At 38.2% G+C, this 20,868-nt stretch overlaps 1 protein-coding gene across 1 annotated transcript in view; it reads right to left on the minus strand.

Moving 5' to 3' along the window:
* Positions 1-9,032: 9,032 nt before the first annotated feature.
* PTPN13 (protein tyrosine phosphatase non-receptor type 13) overlaps positions 9,033-20,868 on the minus strand; it is a gene marked incomplete at both ends in the record, with an annotated part of 165,822 nt that continues 153,986 nt past the window's right edge. The window contains 7 exon segments of the mRNA XM_084234234.1: positions 9,033-9,056; positions 9,058-9,129; positions 10,925-10,987; positions 12,257-12,472; positions 16,635-16,972; positions 18,993-19,083; positions 20,526-20,674. Of these exon segments, the coding sequence (XP_084090360.1) occupies positions 9,033-9,056; positions 9,058-9,129; positions 10,925-10,987; positions 12,257-12,472; positions 16,635-16,972; positions 18,993-19,083; positions 20,526-20,674 (953 nt within the window).

Consider the following 20,868-nt stretch of genomic DNA (forward strand, 5'->3'; position numbering starts at 1 on the left):
GTGACCAGCCCATCCTGCTCAGCGGCCAGTAAAGATAGTGCAGAGCTGATGTGAGAATCTCATTGGCAGGGCTCGTGGAATATTTGAGTGTCAAATGTTGAGTGTCAAATGTTAAAATATTTATATTTGTGTGTGGATTGTGAATCGGGATAGGTATCCCTTTTTGGGGATGTATTCTGCTGATTTCAGAGTTTTTTGAGGGGTTCACACAGCATATTTACTAACTACTCTGTGTCTTCGTGTCTTCCCACACAGTGAAGAGCAACACCCCTTGTTAATGTGCGTGTAAGCTCGCGGGAGTGAGGACTGTCTGCGTAGAGGGCTCTCACCTGTACTGCAGGGCAAGGGCAGTGTCTAGCCCCACTTGACTTCTGGCTTTTTGCAGTACTAGGAAGGAAATATACAGCTCTTACAGAAATGGGGTCCTTCTTCAGAAGATATTTTTATGTGCTTGAAAATCTTTTTGGGTTATAATACAAGCTTAGTGGAATTCAATGAACACATGAGGTTAAAAGGTAAATGCCTGTATTTTTACTACTTTGGGTAGGCATACCGATATCCTACTAATATATATTTATAGGTTGTATCACTTAAAAAAATTGAGATCGTTCCATCTGTGCTGTTTCATAAGTCACTTAATGATATATTATGGAACATCTTCACGTGTCAGTCTGTGACGATGTGCCTCATTCTTTAGAACGGTGGCTTCATAGAAGTATTCCATGGCGTGAAAGGACTGTGATGTACCTAACCATTCCTTATTCATAGACAATTAGTTTTCAACTTACTGGTTTTAGACAGCTGCTACAAACACCTACGTGCCTGTGCAAATATTTCTGTAGGATCACTTGCTGCAACTTGAAGTGCCAGGCCAATTGCACATTAAAATCATGGACAGATTGCATTCAGGCCCTGTCACGTGCAGCTGCGCTGGAGGGCCTGGTTTCCCAGTCACAAGTCCAAAGAACGGCCAGTTCCAATTTGTGAAAATATCTCATTTAAAACTGCATTTTAAAAACAATGAAGTATTTTTTATGAGCACTTTCCTGTTCATGTCTTTGACTACATTTCTATTGCACTTTTCCTTTTTGTCTTATAAAATTTAGCACCTTATGGATAGTGATTCTTTGTCCTATGATTTGCTGAAATTTGACGTACTCTTTTGCTTTTCTGTAATGTCTGTTGTATGGAAGTTTTAAATATATTTTTTTACATATTGTTACTTGTCTTTTAAAGAATGTTTTGTGTCCTTAATAGACTACAAATTTTAGAATATTTATATTTTTGTGTGAATTGTGATTTGTGAATTGTGATTTCTGATAAGAACCCTCTTTGAGAATGTATTTGACCCCTTTTCAGGAAGTTCTTTTTGGGGATTTACACAACTTATTTCCTAACTGTCGTGTGTACTTTTGTGTTCCTGTGCAATAAACAGCACCTGGCAGTAGGTGAAATTCATCCTCTGTGTCCATTTTGACATTTAAAATTAAAAATTAACATTAAAAAAATTTTACGTGTGTTTTCCTATTACTTTTATGGGCTAAATATGTTACATATTTGTTTCATTTTGAATTTGTTTCTGTATGGTGTCTTTTTTTTTTTTTTTTGCAAGTTTATTTATTTATTTAATTATACATACATACATACATACATACATACAAGCACTGGGTACAGTCAGAAGCATGGGAGAGTGAGAGAATTCACCAGAGCCAGAGCGGGGAGCAGAGCAGGCAGAAGGACCGAAGTACACTGCTGAGGGGAGCAGCAGCCGGCAGGAGAGGTCTGTGCGCCATGTGGGACCCTCCTCCAGAGCAGCAGGGGATTGAACTGGCGCTGCAGAGGCTGCGGGCAGCTTTGCAACCCAGCGCTCAACCGCTGCGCCACCGGGGAGGCCCTGTATGGTGTCTTAAGAATGAATTATCTATTAATTAATTGTCTTGATATCATATATAGAATTATCCATCTTCACTGATATCAGATGCTACCTTTATCATCCAACTTTTCATATAATGGTTTTGTTTCCATTTTTCTGTCTATTCTTTTTTTTTTTATAGAGGCATGTTTTTATTTATTTATTTGTTTGTTTGTTTGTTCGTTCGTTCCTTTTGTTTATACATGCACTGGATACAGTCAGAAGCGCGGGAGGGTGAGAGAATTCACCAGAGCCAGAGCGGGGAGCAGAACAGGCAGAAGGACTGAAGTACACTGCTGAGGGGAGCAGCGGGCGGCAGGAGAGGTCTGCGTGCCATGTGGGACCCTCCTCCGGTGGCCGGGGAGCATCTGGGGATCGAACCGGCGCTGCAGAGGTCGCCGGCAGCTTCGCAACCCAGCGCTCAACCACTGCGCCACCAGGGAGGCCCCTTTCTGTCTATTCTTAAAGTTTTGAAACATGAGAAAGGTATAGTCTGAGATTTAGTGCTTTGCAATGTTATTTTGTAAGCATTTCCAGGAATCTTAAAGTTAATATTTACCCACATGATAATGACCTTTTTTTAAAGATTTATTTATTTATCTATCTATTTATTTATTTATTTATACAAGAACTGGGGTACAGTCCAGATGTGCGGGAGGGTGAGAGAATTCACCAGAGACAGAGCAGGGAACAGGACAGGCAGACTGATGAAACACACTGCTGAGGGGAGCAGCGGGCGGGACAGGAGAGTTCTGCGGCGCCATGTGGGACCCTTACCAGCTGTCTGGCATGGAACCGGCGCTGCAGAGACTGTGGACAGCTTCACAGTGCGGTGCTCAACCCCCTGTGCCACCATGGGAGGCCTGATAATGATATTTTTATAGCATTTATAAGAATGCCTTTTTGAGAACCCTCACACACTGTTGGTGGAAATATGAACTGGTCTAGCCTCTATGAAAAACAGTATGGAGATTTCTCAAAATGTTAAAAATGGACCGGCCATATGACCCAGCAATTCCACTTCTAGATAGCTACCCAAAGAATGCAAAAACACTAATTCAAAGGGATATATGTACTTCTATCTTCATTGTAGCATTATTTACAATAGCTAAATTATGGAAATGGCTGAAGTGCTCAAAGACAGAGAAGAGGATCAGAAAAATATGGTACACACACACACAGTGGAATATTACTGCCATTGCCACAACATGGAGGGAACTGGAGAGGATCATGCTAAGTGATAAGTCAGAAAGAAAGATAGAAACCAGATGGTCTCACTTATTTGTGGAATATAGAGAAACATACCAAAGGGTCAGTCAAAGCCAAACCAGCAATAAACTCAACATCTGACTGCAAAGCTGAAGCAACCAGTGGAAGAAGAAGGTGGGATGAAATGGAAGTGGGGAGGAAAGGTGCCCGATGGAACATGGTGGAGGACTGTTTGGGGCCTGGTGGTGGGCAGGGTGTGAAAGGTTGTATAACTTTAAAAGTTTGAGTCTATAATCCCTAGAGCAGATGAAAGGTAAACATACTTTACTCCAAGAAATAGTTTGAGGGCAGGGACCCCCCAAGTTAAACAACACCACAAGATCCCCTGCCTTTTTGATAGTACAGAAATAACCTCGTTAGCCTTTGGTGTCACAAGTATTATTTATGTGGGAAAAAAAGTGCAGACTTGTGAAATGACTGATAACTCCCAACTGTTGCTCTACTACTTGGAGATTCTCACAGCCATCTGATACAAGTTTGTGTTTTGAGAAACTAGTCCATGCTATGTACAGACATGTAGGAGCTTGCCCTTGTGGTTTATAGTGTAGTGGCAAAAAGATCACTGCAATGAACACAGTGTATAGTATTAACAGAGATTCTCCGATCTAAAATGAGAATTACCATGAGTTTTAAAGAATCAACCTAAAATGAGTTTTAAAATTATTTCTTTATGTAGGTATTTAGCATAAATGGTAAAATCCAATGTGCTAAGGAAGTGGTCGGTATTTACCAAGGTCAGTGCATGCCCAGGATGAAATACGTGCTGTAAGACAGAAGCAACACAAATTATTGTAAGGGTTTGGAAGCAGTCATATCAGAAGACCAATATCTCTAGAGATGGGCTGTGAATGTGTTACTGAGAAGAACTGGAAATTGTAAAGTTGTCCAGGAGGCCACATATTATTTTTAGGACAAATAATATTGTTGTAATATTGTGATTTATAGGAAATATATATATTTAGGACTGAAATAAATTTTTCACACATATTTGATTTCCATTCACAGTTCCAATCTCACAGTTCCTTCAAAAGTCTTGGGATTTCCATAATGTTGAGTTTCTTGTTATGTTAAATCAATTTTTGAAAACCACAAATAAATGAAATCTGAGGTGGGTGTCCTGGGAATCTCTGACTTATAATGAGTTGATCAGAAGCATAGATCATAACTTGGGATTTGTGACAGGTAGCGGAAGTATGAGGAAAGGTAGTGGGGACCTCTGATCTATAGTCAGTGAGAAGCAGGAGCTTGCCCTGGGCTTATAGCCGGCATCTGAACTATGATCTTGAGACTTACCCTGTGGAAAGTGAGGCATTCTCGGTGGATAGCACCAAGACTGAGTTGAATTCTTGGATACTGTTGGAGCCTGAGAATTGCTGACTGGTGTGGAGAAGCCTCAGCACCCACACCCCCTGTTGGAAATTGGGTTACAGGGGACACCACCTTCAACACAGTAATTAAAGAAAGTTCTAACTGAATAAATTGTGTTTTAACTGATGTGGATTTTAAGTTCCTGAAATCCATGGCCTATATGAAGCTCAGAAGAGGGACCAGAGAAATAGGGTTAAGAAGAATGAGTCCAATTATGTCTGGAAAAGTTAGGGGCATAGTTGGGGTAGCTTAGGACTGTGGACAGAACACAGGACTGCCTGATGTAACCCACATAAGGAGCAAGAACACTCTAGAGTCATGGTTTAGTGAGCAAACCTGAAATTAAATCCTGGCTCTTGGGCAAGTGACATTCCTGGATTTCAGTTCCTTCTCTTAAAGGATGTTAGCTTAGCATTCAATCCTCAACATCCTGAAAGGTAGCACAAATCACCTGGAATAATGAGTGGGTAGTGACAGCTAGGTGTTCTGTCCTCTTTCTTTGTGTAGTCAATTACTCAGAGGGTAAAAACAATAAATCAGCTTATTTAATGAACTCATTTTAATGAATCACATTGTAGTCCATAAGCAACCTGTGGGCCAGCCTTTGTGTGTACTTTTTCCATTGGGAGCCGAGTCCTGAGTGGCTATCTAACTCATTCTGCTAGAGCTAAGCTAAAAAACTGGCAACATTGCTAACCAGCCAGTGTCCTGAAAGTTTACTTAGTATATAACCTTTGGAATAGACTTCATTTTGGGTGAATGGATAAAATTTTATCTCCAAATCTTCAAAACTGAAGGCTACTTTCAAAAACTCAGTCTCTGTGAATCTCTTTTAACACAAATTCAGATACTTCTGGGATCAGAAAGATCAAAAAAGACAGACATAGCCTCTAAGGAGTGATAGAAGCTTTGGCAGAGCTGGAAATGCACACACTGCTGGTTACTACCCAACATTCATTGTTTTCTTTGTCCTTATTATCTACCAAGATTTTGTTCAGGACAGCAATATGCCTAGCTAAAAATAACTTTCTGGAAGCTGGAGTTGACTATGCAGTTTTTGCTAACAAGATAGAAGTAGAAATCTGCTTGTGATTTATGGTGAGTTTCGCTTTCCTGCCCACGGCATTGACTGACCCTTTCTTGTCATTTTTTACTATTTTCTTTCTAGAGTGTAGGTATAATATCTGGAGCTACAGCAGCCTTAGAGGACAATTATGTATCTGTTGATGTTCTTGAGCTGTAGACTCAATTCTATCAACTGCTTCCTTCTGAATTTATTTACTTAAGAATACATCTCTTGTTTGTGTAAGCCATTTTGGTTGGTTTTTGATTATTTGCAGCCAAGTGTAATTACAAGTTGACCTTTAAAAATTCATTTTATTTTTTTAAAGATTTATTTATTTATGCATGCAAGAACTATGGTACAGGCCAGAGGTGTGGGGGGGCAGTAGGGGATTCACCAGAGACAGAGTGGGGAACAGAACAGGCAGATTGACTGAAATACACTGCTGAGGGGAGCAGCAGGTAAGAGAGGAGAGGTCTGCCCCGCCATGTGGGTAGCTACCTGGCCGAAAGGGATTGAACTCGTGCTGCAGAGGCTGCAGATAGCTTCATGGTGTTTAACCCCTTGCACCACTAGGGAGGCCCTGATCTATGAAAATTTAAATTGGCTTTATAATTATAAGTAGGTCAACCCAAAAATTGTTACATTCATTCCCATGGTAATAAGGTACGTACCCCAATTATGTCTGAATTATGTAAATTGGAAATATTCGCTGTCAAAATATCTATGGCTGGAGGATAACTTTTGTGAGTATTTTAATTTCTTGGATTCATCATTGCTTTAGAGAACTAATCATAATCAAGAGCAGTGGTAGGTGATGTAGAATCACAGATTAAACCCCTAGTCTTTATCAAAATTCAGAAATATTTCTACTAATCACAGCTATCAAGATTTTGATTTAGGGACAAAATGGTGTTTCTAATCTTGCAATGCTCAGGTAGACTAGATATACCAAGATACCATTCTTTCAGGACATATAAGTCAGTTTTATCGATTCCATCATGATTTGTGCTTCCCCTTCTGTTAAGCGCTGTCATAGGAAACTGCTCGGCCGCATACTTCCCAGCTTCCTTGTACTCAGAGGCTGCATCTGGCCAGTTCTTGCTGCTGGGATGGGTGGTAGCGACGTGCTCCCCTTCCAGGCCTGCCCCCACAGCTGGTCCTCTGTGCCCTTCCCCGTCTCGGGCTGGGGGAATGGAGATGATTATCAGGATGGCCTTGGAAGTATGTGTGATTACATAACCCTCATCAGTCTGGGGACCTCTAAATTGGAGGGAGATCTGCCCCGATGAGCTATTTATCTGGCCAGGACTATTAAAGTGGAAATAAGCTTTTGTCTTGGGATCATCATGCTTGGATGTGTATTTTATCATACTTAGCTACCTAACGTGTGCTAAGCGTCAGTATTTATTCATTCATCTGATTTGAGTCACTCCAGGTACCACTGTGGCTCAGTAGTCATGCTTTCTAACCCACAGGAACCCTCGCAAATGGCTCGCTCCATTCCATGGTTATAGAGCCAGACAAGGGCAGTAATGTACTTACTATAATGAAGTTTCCATTCAGGGTTGTAAACTGAAACCTGCATTTTCCTGCCACAGTTTTCCACTTTCTAGCTGTTTTCCAGAAAAAGGATCCTTCTCTAGCTTCCCCCTCTCCCGTTTTGTGACATTAGCTACTGGCCGCAGCCCTGCTGACCTGATTTCCTATGCAAAGACAGGAAAACAAGGCTTCATGGCCAGAATAGGAGCTTTCAAATATCTTTAATTTTTTTTTTTTCCAAATTAAATCTTTAGTTACAACCTAACATATAAAAATTGTTTGGACTGATGTGGGAATGGTGAAGGTGATACTTTTCCAGATTTGAAGCCATTTCTGAGTTGTGCCACTTGGCAGGGAAGTCAAACGGATCAGTGTCAGGCTGTGTGCATTTGTTGGTATGTCTCCTGCCCTCAAATAGCCTCAGATACTCAGGAATAGATCCCAGAAATTTGTTGGATTTGGGTAGGATCAGAAATTCAAGTTAATCAGCTCAGAATTGGTCAACCCTCTGAGGATAAACCAAGCAGTTTCTGGGACTTAGAATGGCATCACTCAAGGCTATCAGAACCAGAAGTTAGTGAAATTCATTCAGGGCTAAGCATCAGGAACAGGCCTTCAGAACTCATCTCTCTTTCAAGGCAGACCCAAATACAAACCCTGCCCAGGTGGTCTGATACTATTTTCTTTTTTTCAAAAAAGATTTATTTATTTATGCATACAAAAACTGGGGTACTGGCCAGAGGTAGGGGGGGTGGTGAGGATTCACCAGAGATGGGATGGGGAACAGATCAAACAGACGGACTGAAATACACTGCTGAGGGGAGCAGCAGGTGAGTCAGGCGAGGTCCGCTGCTCTCTGGCTGGGGATCAAACTCGAGATGCAGTGGCTGCCAATAGCTTCATAGGTTGCGTCTTAATCCCCTGTGCCACCAGGGAGGCCCTGATAATATTTTGATTACTTCTTGTCAGCTGAGATAGTCTGAGTTTTACTACATCTATGAATGGAAACATTCTCATTATGCATCAGGTACAGCCCTACACACAGGGTGGTGAAGGAAGGGAGGCTGAGATTCTTCGCTAGTTAGTACCTGACCCTTGCGTCAGCCCTGGATGGAGATGTGCCAGGGTTTCTGACAGCACATCCAGTCCCTGGCACCTCTTGGACCAAGTGGGGAGATGGGAAGTTGGCGCCCCAAAGTTCCTACCTTCCCAGGGGCCTGGGTGTTAACAAAATAAAACAGTAAAATGTATAATTTGTTGGCAGTCACTTCTGGCTTGTTTAAAGGTGTGTGTTTATTTACAAGGTGAGATGATACATAAAAAGAGATGATGCAGTTACAAACATCTGATAACTCCATTTTGATGAAAAAGTATATAAATATATTACAGGAAATTCTATATAGTAAACATTAGAAACTGATACAGTAAACATTTGCTACTTTTTCTCTATGCCAATATTATTGTCATTTAAAGCTTAAATACTGGTTTCAAGTATCCCCTATAAAATAACTACTTTATTTAAAATACTGGAAAAGAACTTCACTATAAACAGGATTGGTGTGTTAAAAATAGACTGGGTGCATTTTGTAACAATGTCCACTATGATCAAATGCTGCCTTAATCACCCCTAAGATCTGCATTGTTCAGTTAGTGCTAAATCTTTTTTAAATAATTATCACAGGTTAAATTAGCTGTAAAAATACAGCACTTCAACATTATTGTTATGGAGAATGCCCCTCTGAGGTAGAGGAGAGTTAAGCATAATGATATTATATGCACTTGCTGCCCTGGGATCTTTATCTTAGATAGAGAACAGGGGCGTCTGTTGGAGGTTAAAGAGAGAAATAGGAAGCTATCCAGAAAGTTTTTCTTTTCATGTCATTTCAGAGGCAGGGGTTGCTTTATTTTGCTCTTCTTCAGCTTGAAGACGTGTCAGGACATAAAGGATGACTTGATAGCAGAAAATATATTGATCCTGTGGCAAAAAAAGAGGGAGAGGGTTTAGAGGCATGTGAATGTGTGTATGAATGTGTGGCTTCACCACTAATGAAGTGATATTTGAGTACTTTTGAAAATATGGAAAAAAAGTGCTACAGTGCTGAACATTAGGAGGATTCAGTGTTGTTCAGTGTCATAAAAATATAACAAACAGAAACCAGACTGACAACACGAGGAGGGGAAAAGCCTGGGGGGGTGGGGGTGGGGCTGAAAATATCCCAGAGTGTTAGATGAAGTTGCCTCTGATTAATGACAACATAGCTCTGATTTGATGATACAATTCTCTACTCTGGGAATCAATGTGGTGTAGAGAAAGGAGCTGTGGGGCTAGGAATACTAGGACTGACTTCTCAGTTTCAGTGTTTCCCACTGGGTGACTTGGGTAAAACCCTCAACTGCAGAGTGATCCTTTAAAATGGGAGCCAGTCATGTGGCTCCTTCCTGACAATCCACCCTTGGCTCCATTTTATTCAGAGGGAAGCCCAAGCGCTGGCCCTTCCACCTTCCCCCACCCACTTATCTTCCCTCACCTGAGCCACTGACCATGTTGTTCTTGGCATGTAAGGCCTATATCCCCCTTGGTCTTCTATACACAGGTGTTTCTTTCTGCCTGGAGGCTCTTACTCCCCGATATCTACATCACCTGCTGTTACCCCACTGAATCTTTGCACAAGTGTTGCTTTCTCAGAGGTGCACCTTATCTAAAAGAGCATCCTGACCACTCCCCCCACAGTTCATCTTCTTTACTCTTTTCCTCTTAAAGCACTTATCACCTTCAAAGACAAAGATACAAACGTGCACGCACGCACACACACACACACACACACCCCTTATCAAATGTGCTCATTGTCTGCCTTCCTTATTACAGCTCACTAGGAGATTTTGTTATTCTACCAGAGTCCTCCATTTTATTCACTCATGTGCCCTATGAACCTAGAAGAGTGCCTGGTTCATAGTAGGCGCTTAATAAATATCTGTTGAAAGAGTGAACTTCCTAGGACTCAAGAACTGTGTACACAGATCAATGTTTGACTGCACATTAGCTTAATGTTTAAGAGATTTAAGTTAGAGGTATATTGAAAAAGAGTACGTGGATTATATATTAAAGATGATGAACATCTGTATTTGTCAAGAGTTAAGAGATGTAATGTATCTATTTATGAATGAAAATAGCTTCTATGTCCTCCCCCCTAATACAAAAAAGGATGGTGGAGCTACTCAGAGGAGTCAGGTAATGTGAACATGGCCCTGTGAAAGACACAAGCATGTAGGTCAGTGGGTTGATTTCAGGTAAGAGAAATGAAAATGATCTAAACAGGATAAATAAACCCGTACAGTCTAGCCCAAGAGTGCCTCTCTAAGCTGAGCAACTCGTCAGCCTGCTTTCTAGCTGATGTTGCGAAATCCATTTCCTCTGGAGGAGGCTCTTTCTGGAGCAAGAATGTTTTCTCTCTTTTGTAGGTTGAAAAGAGGGGAGGGCTGTTAATAATTCTATGGTAAACTGTAGCCCCCTACATTTTGTTTTCAATATGCTATCCCATTATCTCTAATCTATTCAATGTTGATTGCATTTCCTCATTTTGAATTGAAAGACAACACTAAAAACAGACAGACCAGAAACATATATATTATTTTTCTTATCTCCCATGTTTAAAAATGTCTGTCAGTATCATAAATCTTGGGTTTTATACAATGTAGGAAACCAAAAAGGAGAACTTCTAAAACATCAGAATCTTCACAAAATTTGTTCATTAGACGACACCAAGACTCACCTCTGTCTGAACCATTCCATGTCTTTGTAGTCTCATGCAACGCACTAAAGCAGAGATGTCAAACTGCCAAAAGAAAGTCTCTGTGAGATCAAGTGTGACTAAATTTGAATTCTGAAGATTCACAGAGGAGTGGCTTATACGGAAATATGCATCCCATTTTCCTGCCCCTTCAAGTGGTCTTGAGAACCTATACTTAAAAAAGGTTTGTGAACTGACTGTCATCATTTTATACTTTTATTTATGACCTGCCTGAGGATTAAGGAAGGTTATTCAATTTTAAAACTCCAGCAGAAATTTTCTTCCCTCTATAATTTGACTGATTTCTAAAATCAATCCTTAAAGAAGGGACAAATTATTTTTCTCTATTTTGCTTTTCAGAATAAAATTTCTGATCTTTTCATTTTCACCAATATTTGAAACAAAGGAAAACAGACTATTTTGCTTTGTGCTTTACATTAATATGGTGGCTTTGGTGGAGTTTGAAGAGCAACAGAGAACTGCTTTTAATTAAGAACTTTTAAGAGGACTTAAATTATATATTATCCAGAGTGACTGATTCTAGCAGCTTAAGTGTGGTATACACTAACAGGTATATTAATAAGATGATATGCTTATTTGGTAACAAATTTTTTTAATTCCAAGTATTTTCTCAGTGGTGCCATCCAATTTAAAATAGCATCAGGTTTGGGATGCTCAGCCTCTTCAACCTACTCTACTTCCTCCCAAATGCCAAACCATTTATCACTTTCAAAAATTCATGTAATTTACTTTTTATAAATGTGTTTATTATCTCCCTTCTTTGTCATTCTATTAGATCTTTGTTACTGAGTAGGAGACTTTGTTTTATTCACTGTTGTGCTCCTAGCAGATTAAATTTAGACAGACTAACATCAGACAGACTACTGTAACAAGACGTACATTTCCCATCTACAGGTAATAATTAACACAAAAAAGAATGTGTATAAGCCACTCCTCTGTGAATCTTCATTTCAGAGAAATACTTTCTTTCCAATCCTAATGTATAACAATACTGACTTTATCTCAAACATGCCTAAATGGTAAAATGCAATACTACACAAGGGGTTCCTGAGCACATGGTTGGAAAAAAAAACAAATATGAATGCGAAGAATTATTTCCTCTTGATTGTGGCCTATACAGTTTTGAACAACAATGCTCACTAAAATACAATTCTGTATAGTAAAAATTAAGAAGGAAATTAAGGCATTCATACTAATTAAAAAAAATTTTAAGACACAACACATTATTAAGAAATTTGATTCCACTGTTATTTCTTGTAACCTGCTTATTACAGCCTATTATTTTGTACTCACGTCAAGATCTTGACTGATTAGTCCTAGAACCACATCTATGCATATCAAGGTCCCTGAACGTCCAATGCCCGCACTGCAGTGCGTGATGACTGGGCCTGATGTGTGAATGTGTCTCATGTAGGAGATAAAAGTGAGCAAGTCATCTGGCTGAGAAGGTGTGTCATGGTCTGGCCAGGCAGTGAAATTCAGATGAGAAATATGGCGTATCTCTCCTGTCTGAAATTGTATAACAGAATGAATGCAAAGGCATACTATATTAGTCAGACATAATTAGCTCATAATATTATGTTCTTTCGAATTTTAACTTGTCCATTGGATCAGACCAATGAAAAAGTGGAAGAGACAAAAAGTCTCCATTGAACAACACATGGAGAGTCTTTTTTGCCAAGATTTGTTACATTCACATTTTAAATATTGGTAAAAATTATTTTTTGGAAACCCAAAAGGCAAATTACATTTTGATATGAATGATAATCTTTTTTATGACCACATTTCAACTCTACCCCAGATAAAAGGCCCTTCTCCTCTCACCCCCAATATCCCTGTGTTCATTCAATTCCCACATAATTTTTCCCATAGCACCATCAATAGCAGTATGTGCTTATTCTTAATTTTCTTCTTTTTAGCAGTATATGCTCATTAGAAAGTACGTGCTCAGTATGAACCAGGGATTTCTTTTTGTCTCTGAAGACCTAAGCTACATAAACATGTGCAAAGTAAACAAATCACTTAAGGAATACTGAAAAATTATGTTAGCATAAATAATAGGTAGGCTGGTATAAATCAGTATTTTCATAAAATCACAAATCAAAAATCATGAAGGGACAACTATATACAAAAGAATGAAATTCATTAAACCTTATCTTACACCATGTACAGTATTAACTCAAAATGGATGAAAGATTAGAATGTAAGACCTGAAACCATAGAATTCCTTAAAAAAACATAGGAAGAAAGCTCCTTGACACAAGGTCTTGGCGATGATTTTTTACATTAGACACCAAAAGCAAAAGTAACAAAAGCAAAAGTAAATAAGTGGGATTATAGCAAACTAAACACTTCTGTACTACAAAGGAAACCAACAAAATAAAAAGGTAACCTAGGACCAACCTAGGCAGCAACAGAAGAAAATATGTGCAAATTATATATCTGATAAGGGGTTAATATCCAAAATACATTAGGATTTATATAATTCAATGCAAAAATTTAAACAATCTGTTTTTAAAAGGGGGAGAATTTAAACAGACACTTTTCCTTCCAAGGAAGATATACGAATGCCATGAGGTACATAAAAAGGTGCTCAACAGGACTAATGATCAGGGAGATGCAAATCAAAACTACAATCAAGAGACATGACCTAACACCTGTTAGAACATTATCAAAAAAAGACAAGAAATAATAAGTGTTGGCAAGGATGTGGAGAAGAGAGAACCCTGTGTACTGCTGGTGGGAATATAAGCTGATGCAGCCACTATGGAAAAGAGTATGGAGGTTTGTCAAAAAACTAAAAATAGAACTACCACATTATTCAGCAGTTTCACTTCTGAATATTCATTCAAAGAAAACAAAAATGCTAGCTTGAAAAAAAGGAAATGTCAAGTTCATTGCAGTGTTTACAATAACCAAGACCTGAAAGCAACCTAAGTTTCCATCAGTGAATGAAGAAAATATCTTATGTGTACACCATGGAACAGTATTCAGTTTTATAAAAGAAGGAAATCTTGTCATTTACAACGTGGATGGACCTTGAGGGTATTATGCTGAGTGAAATAAGTCAAAGAAAAACATTCGCTTTTCAATATACAGATTCAATGCTATTCCAATCAAAATTTCAATGTCATTCTTCAAAGAAATAGAACAATTATTGATGAAATTCATATGGAATCACAAAAAACCCCGAATAGCCAAAGCTCTCCTGAAAAAAAAAGAAGGGAATGGAGGCATCAGACTCCCAGACTTCAAACTATACTACAAAGCCATAATCATCAAAACCGCATGGTATTGGAACAAGAACAGACATACAGACCAATGGAATCGAATAGAAAATCCAGAAATAAACCCACAGGTTTATGGTCAACTAATCTTTGACAAAGGAGCAAAGACTATGCATTGGAGCAAAGAAAGTTTGTTCAATAAATGGTGCTGGGAAAACTGGGTCGCTACATGCAAAAGAATGAAGCTTGACCACCACCTCACACCATACACAAAAATCAACTCAAAATGGATTAAAGAACTAGACATAAGACCTGAAACCATAAAATATATAGAAGGAAATATAGGCGAAACACTACGTGATTTGCACATCAAAGACATCTTTACAGACACATCACCCAAAGCAGTGATAGTGAAGGCAAAGATAAACAGCTGGGACTATATCAAATTAAAGAGCTTTTGCACAGCAAAAGAGACAATAACAAAAACAAAGAGAAACCCCACCAACTGGGAGAACATTTTTGCACCCAACACTAATGATAAAGGACTGATCACAAAAATCTGCAAAGAGCTGATGAGTCTCAACAACAACAAAGAAAATAATCCAGTCAAAAAATGGGCAGAAGAGCTTAAAAGAAACTTCTCTGAAGAGGAAATGCAAATGGCCAACAGGCATATGAAAAAATGTTCAACATCACTTGTCATCAGGGAAATGCAAATCAAAACTACCATGAGATACCATCTTACACCAGTGAGAATGGCACATATTAAAAAAACTAGCAACAACAAATGTTGGCGAGGGTGTGGAGAAAAAGGAACTCTTCTGCACTGTTGGTGGGAGTGCAAACTGGTCCAACCACTGTGGAAAGCTGTGTGGAGATTTCTGGACCTACTAAACATAGAGCTTCCATATGACCCAGCAATTCCACTCCTAGGTATTTACCCAAAGGACACAGAAACATCAATTCCAAAGAACACCTGCACCCCTATGTTTATAGCAGCACTGTTTACAATAGCTAAGCTTTGGAAACAACCCAAATGCCCAAAAATAGATGACTGGATCAAGAAGATGTGGTACATATATACCATGGAATATTACTCAGCATTCAAAAAAGATAAACACATGCAATTTGCTGCAACATGGATGGCGCTGGAAGGGATCATGCTCAGCGAAATAAGCCAAAAAGAAAAAGAAAAATACCGGATGGTCTCACTCATAGCAGGAATCTAGAAAACTTAAATAAGGGACCAGGAAAATGAATAACTATAAGAAAGTGAAAATCAAAATTAACAAAAAACTATGAACCAGAGACACTTTTAGGGGGGCGGGGGCGGGAGGGGAGGGATTGGGGTCAGAATGGGGGCTGCAATTGTATGGGGAATATAACAATAAAATTTATAAAAAAAAAAAAAAAAAAAAAGAAAAACATTCGCTTTTATGTGGATTTTAACAACCCCCCACAAACAAATCAACTGACCAGCCAACCAAATGAAACCAGAGCTCATGGATACATAGACTAGATTGGTGGTTACCAGAGGCAGGGGTTGGAGGTTGGGTGAAATGGGAGAAGGGCGTGAAAAAGTATAAATTCCAGCTATTAATTAAGTCATTGTGATGTAATGTACATGGGGACTATAGTTAATAACAATGTTTCCTATATTTGAAACTTGCTAAGAGAACAAATCTTAAAAGTTTTCATAAAAAATCATGAAGTACATTCATAGGTTATGTTTACGTGACGCCAATAAATTGAGATGATATACTTTGTTCCTAGGAAAGTAAAATGACTGTTTCTTTAAGAAAGCTAAAACTCCAACAGGAAACATTACCCAAACCTAGTTACTAATACCTGGGGGGGGGGGGGGAGGGAGGAGTGTCATAAAGTGAGAGGGTGTGGAGGTGAGGAAACTAGTAGTAGTTTTACTTAAGGTATGTTCACTTATCTAATTCAGGCTAATTAGGTCACTGCATTTGGAATTATCCGAATGACAAATGTATGTGCTAAAATTGTCCCTGTATTCTCAAATGTGGTAAGCAATTTTTATGGGGGAATGCTTTCTACGTAGAGGTTTGAAAACAGTTTTTTTGAATCTACTTAGAGGTTTGAAATAAAAAAAAATGAGTTTTCAGCACTTAGTTGTTGACCCATTTTATGCTGTCACTAAGCAAGGAACTGGATACTCACATTAAAAGTCCAGTGTTCTTGTTTTCTTTTAAATATACTACATACTGGAGGGCATTATTTGGCAGAATTCATGAAGAGTGTCACATTATTAAGCTTATATTATATAAAAAAGAATAGGTTGCATTAGTTCCACTAAAATTGGAACCAAGAAGTCAGTGGCTTTTATTTAGAAATATGTTGATGCAATCAAGGAAAGAATTCAGGCCTAGATTCCAAGTAGGAGATAAGCTTTGGTAAGCAGAAAGATTTAATTAACCTACCTGAATATCTTCCAGGGTCATTGCCCTTACTACAAAGCCCTTCAGCTGCTGCAGTCTCACAAGAGCCAGCCGAAGTCTGTCATTGACCATTGTGGTTTTGCCTAGGATGTTAGGCCAATAACGCTGACATTTGATTTTTTCTCCTTCTACTTCTTGGGTCATCATGGCTATCACTGTTGAATTTTGTTCCCAAATCATCTGCCAGAAATCTCCAACAGTTGTAGGGAGAGGGCCTTGGCAGGCAATGTAAACGAATTCTTCTTTCCCCACTGGCATCTTAATGAAGCTGGCGTTGATATATCCACCTTCATCTCCAAGAGGCACTCTTGTAGCATCATCTGTGAATTTTCCACCACAAAACAAATGTCTACATTGCATTTAAAAAGGAGCTTTATGAACAGAATTAGTCAACGATCATGAGGAATTCCTCATAATAACAGATAAAATCCCAAACACATTTCAAATTAAAGGCACATTTTCATTTTTCACTCATATTACAAGTATATCTAAGATGTCAACTCTGAGTCACTGACAAAAAATTGATATTTATTATTTACATAGATTTAGTTGAACTTAAAATTATTGTGTTTTTTTTTTTAAGATTTATTTTATTTATGCATATAAGAACTGGGGTGTAGGCCAGACTTGTAGGGGGTGAGAGGATTCACCAGAGAGAGCGGAGAGCAGAACAGGAAGATCTACTGAAATACACTGTGAGGGGAACAGTGGGCAAGACAGGAGAGGTCTGCTGCACTATGTGGGTTAGCTCTCTGGCTGGGGATCAAACTCATGCTGCAGTGCCTAGGGATAGCTCAATAGCACTGAGAATTTAACCCTGAGCCACCACAGAGGCCCTGAATTTAAAATCATTAAATCAATAGATGCCTTTAGTATCTTGATAAATAACTAGAGAAGAAGCAACACTTTTCTATTTGAAGAACAAAATCAGTGTCTTTAGAACAAAACCAGAGTCACAGTACACAAATATCATTGCATATAAAACTCTTGCTCATCTAATTAAATTACATTCTTTTTAATAAGCAGCAAAATAATTACAAACACAATAGACATTCTGTGTCTAGCTGTATTTCATAAAGTCAAAACATAAGTTTTTTTTTTTTTTTTTTTTGTGGGACCCTCGCTGGTGGCCAGGGAACTACTGGCGCTGCAGAGGTTGTGAGCAGCCTCGCAGCCCAGTGCTCAACCGCTGCGCCACCAGGGGAGGCCCCCAAAACATAAGTTTTAAACCAGGCTACCATGGTATACATCTTATCCAAGAGAACTTGTATGTACTTACACTTTCAAAGTAACTTGTTTCAAATATCTATGAATTTAACTGGTAACTTCTGTGATTAGCAAATTAAGACTTTAGTAATAGGTTTCAAAATCTATCAAGTCTTTTTATTACTTGATGTCTATCCCTTAGTCTATGAAACAAAATCCACTCAGTAGTTTTTGATTTATGCCTTATTCTAGTATGACTTTGGGATATTGGGCTCGTCTTTTTTTTTTTGGGGTGCCTGAAGATGCTTACCTATATTATGCCAAATTGTGCTTTATTACATTTATTTATTTATTTATTTTTTTGCGGGACCCTCCCCGGCGGCCGGGGAATGAACCGGCACCGCAGAGGCTGCAGGCAGCCTCGCAGCCCAGCGCTCAACCGCTGCGCCACCAGGGGAGGCCCTATTCCTTTTTTAAAACAGCATATAAGAATTATTTCTTACAGGAAATTTTCCAAAATGAATGTTGTGCCTTCCATCTTGAATGAAAAAATTCAACTGCGGTATTTTTTTTCCAATTTGTCACTACTTGTTCTATAGTCTTTGCATTTATGACTTCCTGCAAAGACAGCATCAATGCTATAATCCAATGGACTGATAACATATAAATGTGGCTGACGATTACCAATGCAGCCAGTGCATGTGTAGCTATTTGGTGCCACAGGTATGATGATAAACTTTTAATGAGTGGAATAAATAGATGTTGGTTGTGACACATGAACCTGAGAAATTGCTTATCCAAGAGCCACAGTTTTAAAAAGACAATAAAATAACTAATTTGGCATTACTGATTAATTTCTAGTGGTATACTAGTAAAAATTCATGAATGAAGAAATATTTAAGGTTTTTCTGATTTTTCAGGATACATAATTTAAAAAGGAATACATATTATATAAGTGAATACATATTATATAAGTGAATTTATTTGCTATTGATATAAACCTCAGTGTGTGTGTACATGGATGTGTGGGTGGTGTGTATATACATGCTTATGTGAGAGGTAGGATAAACTAAAGTTTGAAATCAGTTCAAATTATTAAATATACATTTGATTTGATGCCACATTGAAACTTACAGGGAAGTATATTTTTATATCGGTTCTTCTTTCTGTTTTCCTTAGTTTGCCCGATTAGACACTGATCTAAAGGTTTTAATTCTTGAAGAGTCTGTAAGAAAAGATGGGAATAGAGTTAAATTTGTTGAGATAAGCAATAATTCACTAATAATTGCAAATGCTTTAAATATGCAGAGTACAAAATACATTATTGATGAGGGCAGACTTTTAGTGTTAAGAAGTAGATATACCCTGTCAAGATAAATAAGTCTGTAACCTCAAAATTCATTTGATAAACAGCTGTTGAAATATAGTTGCAAATATTTTCAACTTAAAAAGTTATCATCAACAAACTTTGAGAGGAAGTATTTGTACTTTAATAATTCAAGTTTAATGTCTGACTATACACACACACGGACACTTATATTTTTTAGAAAACAGTAGAACTCAAAAACAATTTTGGTTTAAGTAATGAGGTAGAGCAGAATTTCTTGACAATATTGTCTGTGGGGTCACAGAATATTCCATGTAGTAGAATTGTCCTGTTCTAATGTTAACTTGTTCTCACTTTTTATCCATAGATCCAGACACTCAACAACTACATATTGAATGCCTACTACTTGCAAGGCTGGGAATACAGTGGGGAGCAAGAAGATATGATTCTGGATCTTCTGGAGCTGACAACCTACTGGGAGATAGCGGCAATAAAGAAATAAATAAACATTATGACATATGCGCTGAAGAAATGAGCAACCTACTATGTTAAAAGTAAAGATCTGCTTTATAAATGGTTGTGATAAAAGGTCTTTGGGATGTTGATATTTAAATTTAAGATGTTAAATAAAAAATCATTTCAACAAAATGGAGATGGGGAGAGGAAAAGTTATCTTAAGTATTGTAAGCTTATTTCCAAAATCTACTAATGGAATTGCACACACACACACTCTTGAGGATTAAATACAAAGCATCTAGCACATTACAGAAGATCTCAGAAGAAATGAGCTCTTTTGACTTTAGTGGCTACAGAAAGCTCAAGAAAGTGGTTGGAGGGAGAGGGACAAGGTAAACCCTCAAACCACAGACGTGTTACATTTCTCTTTTACTTAGTCATAAATATGGATGGTGTCAGCAAGACCGGAGGAGCAGGGGTTCTGAACCATTCCTACTTTGAACTGGGGGACACATTCATGGAGCTAAATTAAATTAGAAACTATAGTTAATGATAAGCCATATCTACATTATATTAAATATAATATTTGGTAGATGGTTGGAATTGAAGCATGACTTTTTTAAAAAAACTCTTTATCCCTACAGAAGAGATAGGAAGATAATTTTCGGGGAAATTCATCAAGATCCAAAGTGGCTAAAGAGATCATTTTAAATCAATACTATTAGGGTTCTAACTAGAAAAATTAATTTACTATTAGATGTGACATGATGGTACCTTTATAGTTGGAAGTCAACTACAGGTAGAGCTGTAAAGTAACAGACATTTCCAAAATTTTTCTTACTCCATAAAACTTTGAGAAAGAACTGCATGTTGAAGCCACTTACTTCCAGTTCCTTAGAAGGAATTCCTTGATCCAGTAAACCCCTCAACATTCGAATGACTGATTTCAAATTGGTTCCAGTGTATTTACCCGAGGGTAGCACTCTGATGATGGGGAGTGCAGCAAGTTCCTCAACTGTCAGAAAGGGATGATCTAATAAAAAAACAACAGTTAATTAAAAAAAGTCCCCCCAGAACTGCTTAAGTCAACAAGTGATTAATTTGAGCCTATTCTCACTCATTTACTTTTACAAAATGAGTATTAATGAGCTAATAGAATTAATATGTAGCTAACTACGATGAACATAGATCTTAGCCATAGCAAGACCTTTGTACCCACTTTTTTAA

The sequence above is a fragment of the Talpa europaea genome, assembly GCF_964194135.1.
Source record: "Talpa europaea genome assembly, chromosome: 5".
Classification (NCBI taxonomy): Eukaryota; Metazoa; Chordata; class Mammalia; order Eulipotyphla; family Talpidae; genus Talpa; species Talpa europaea.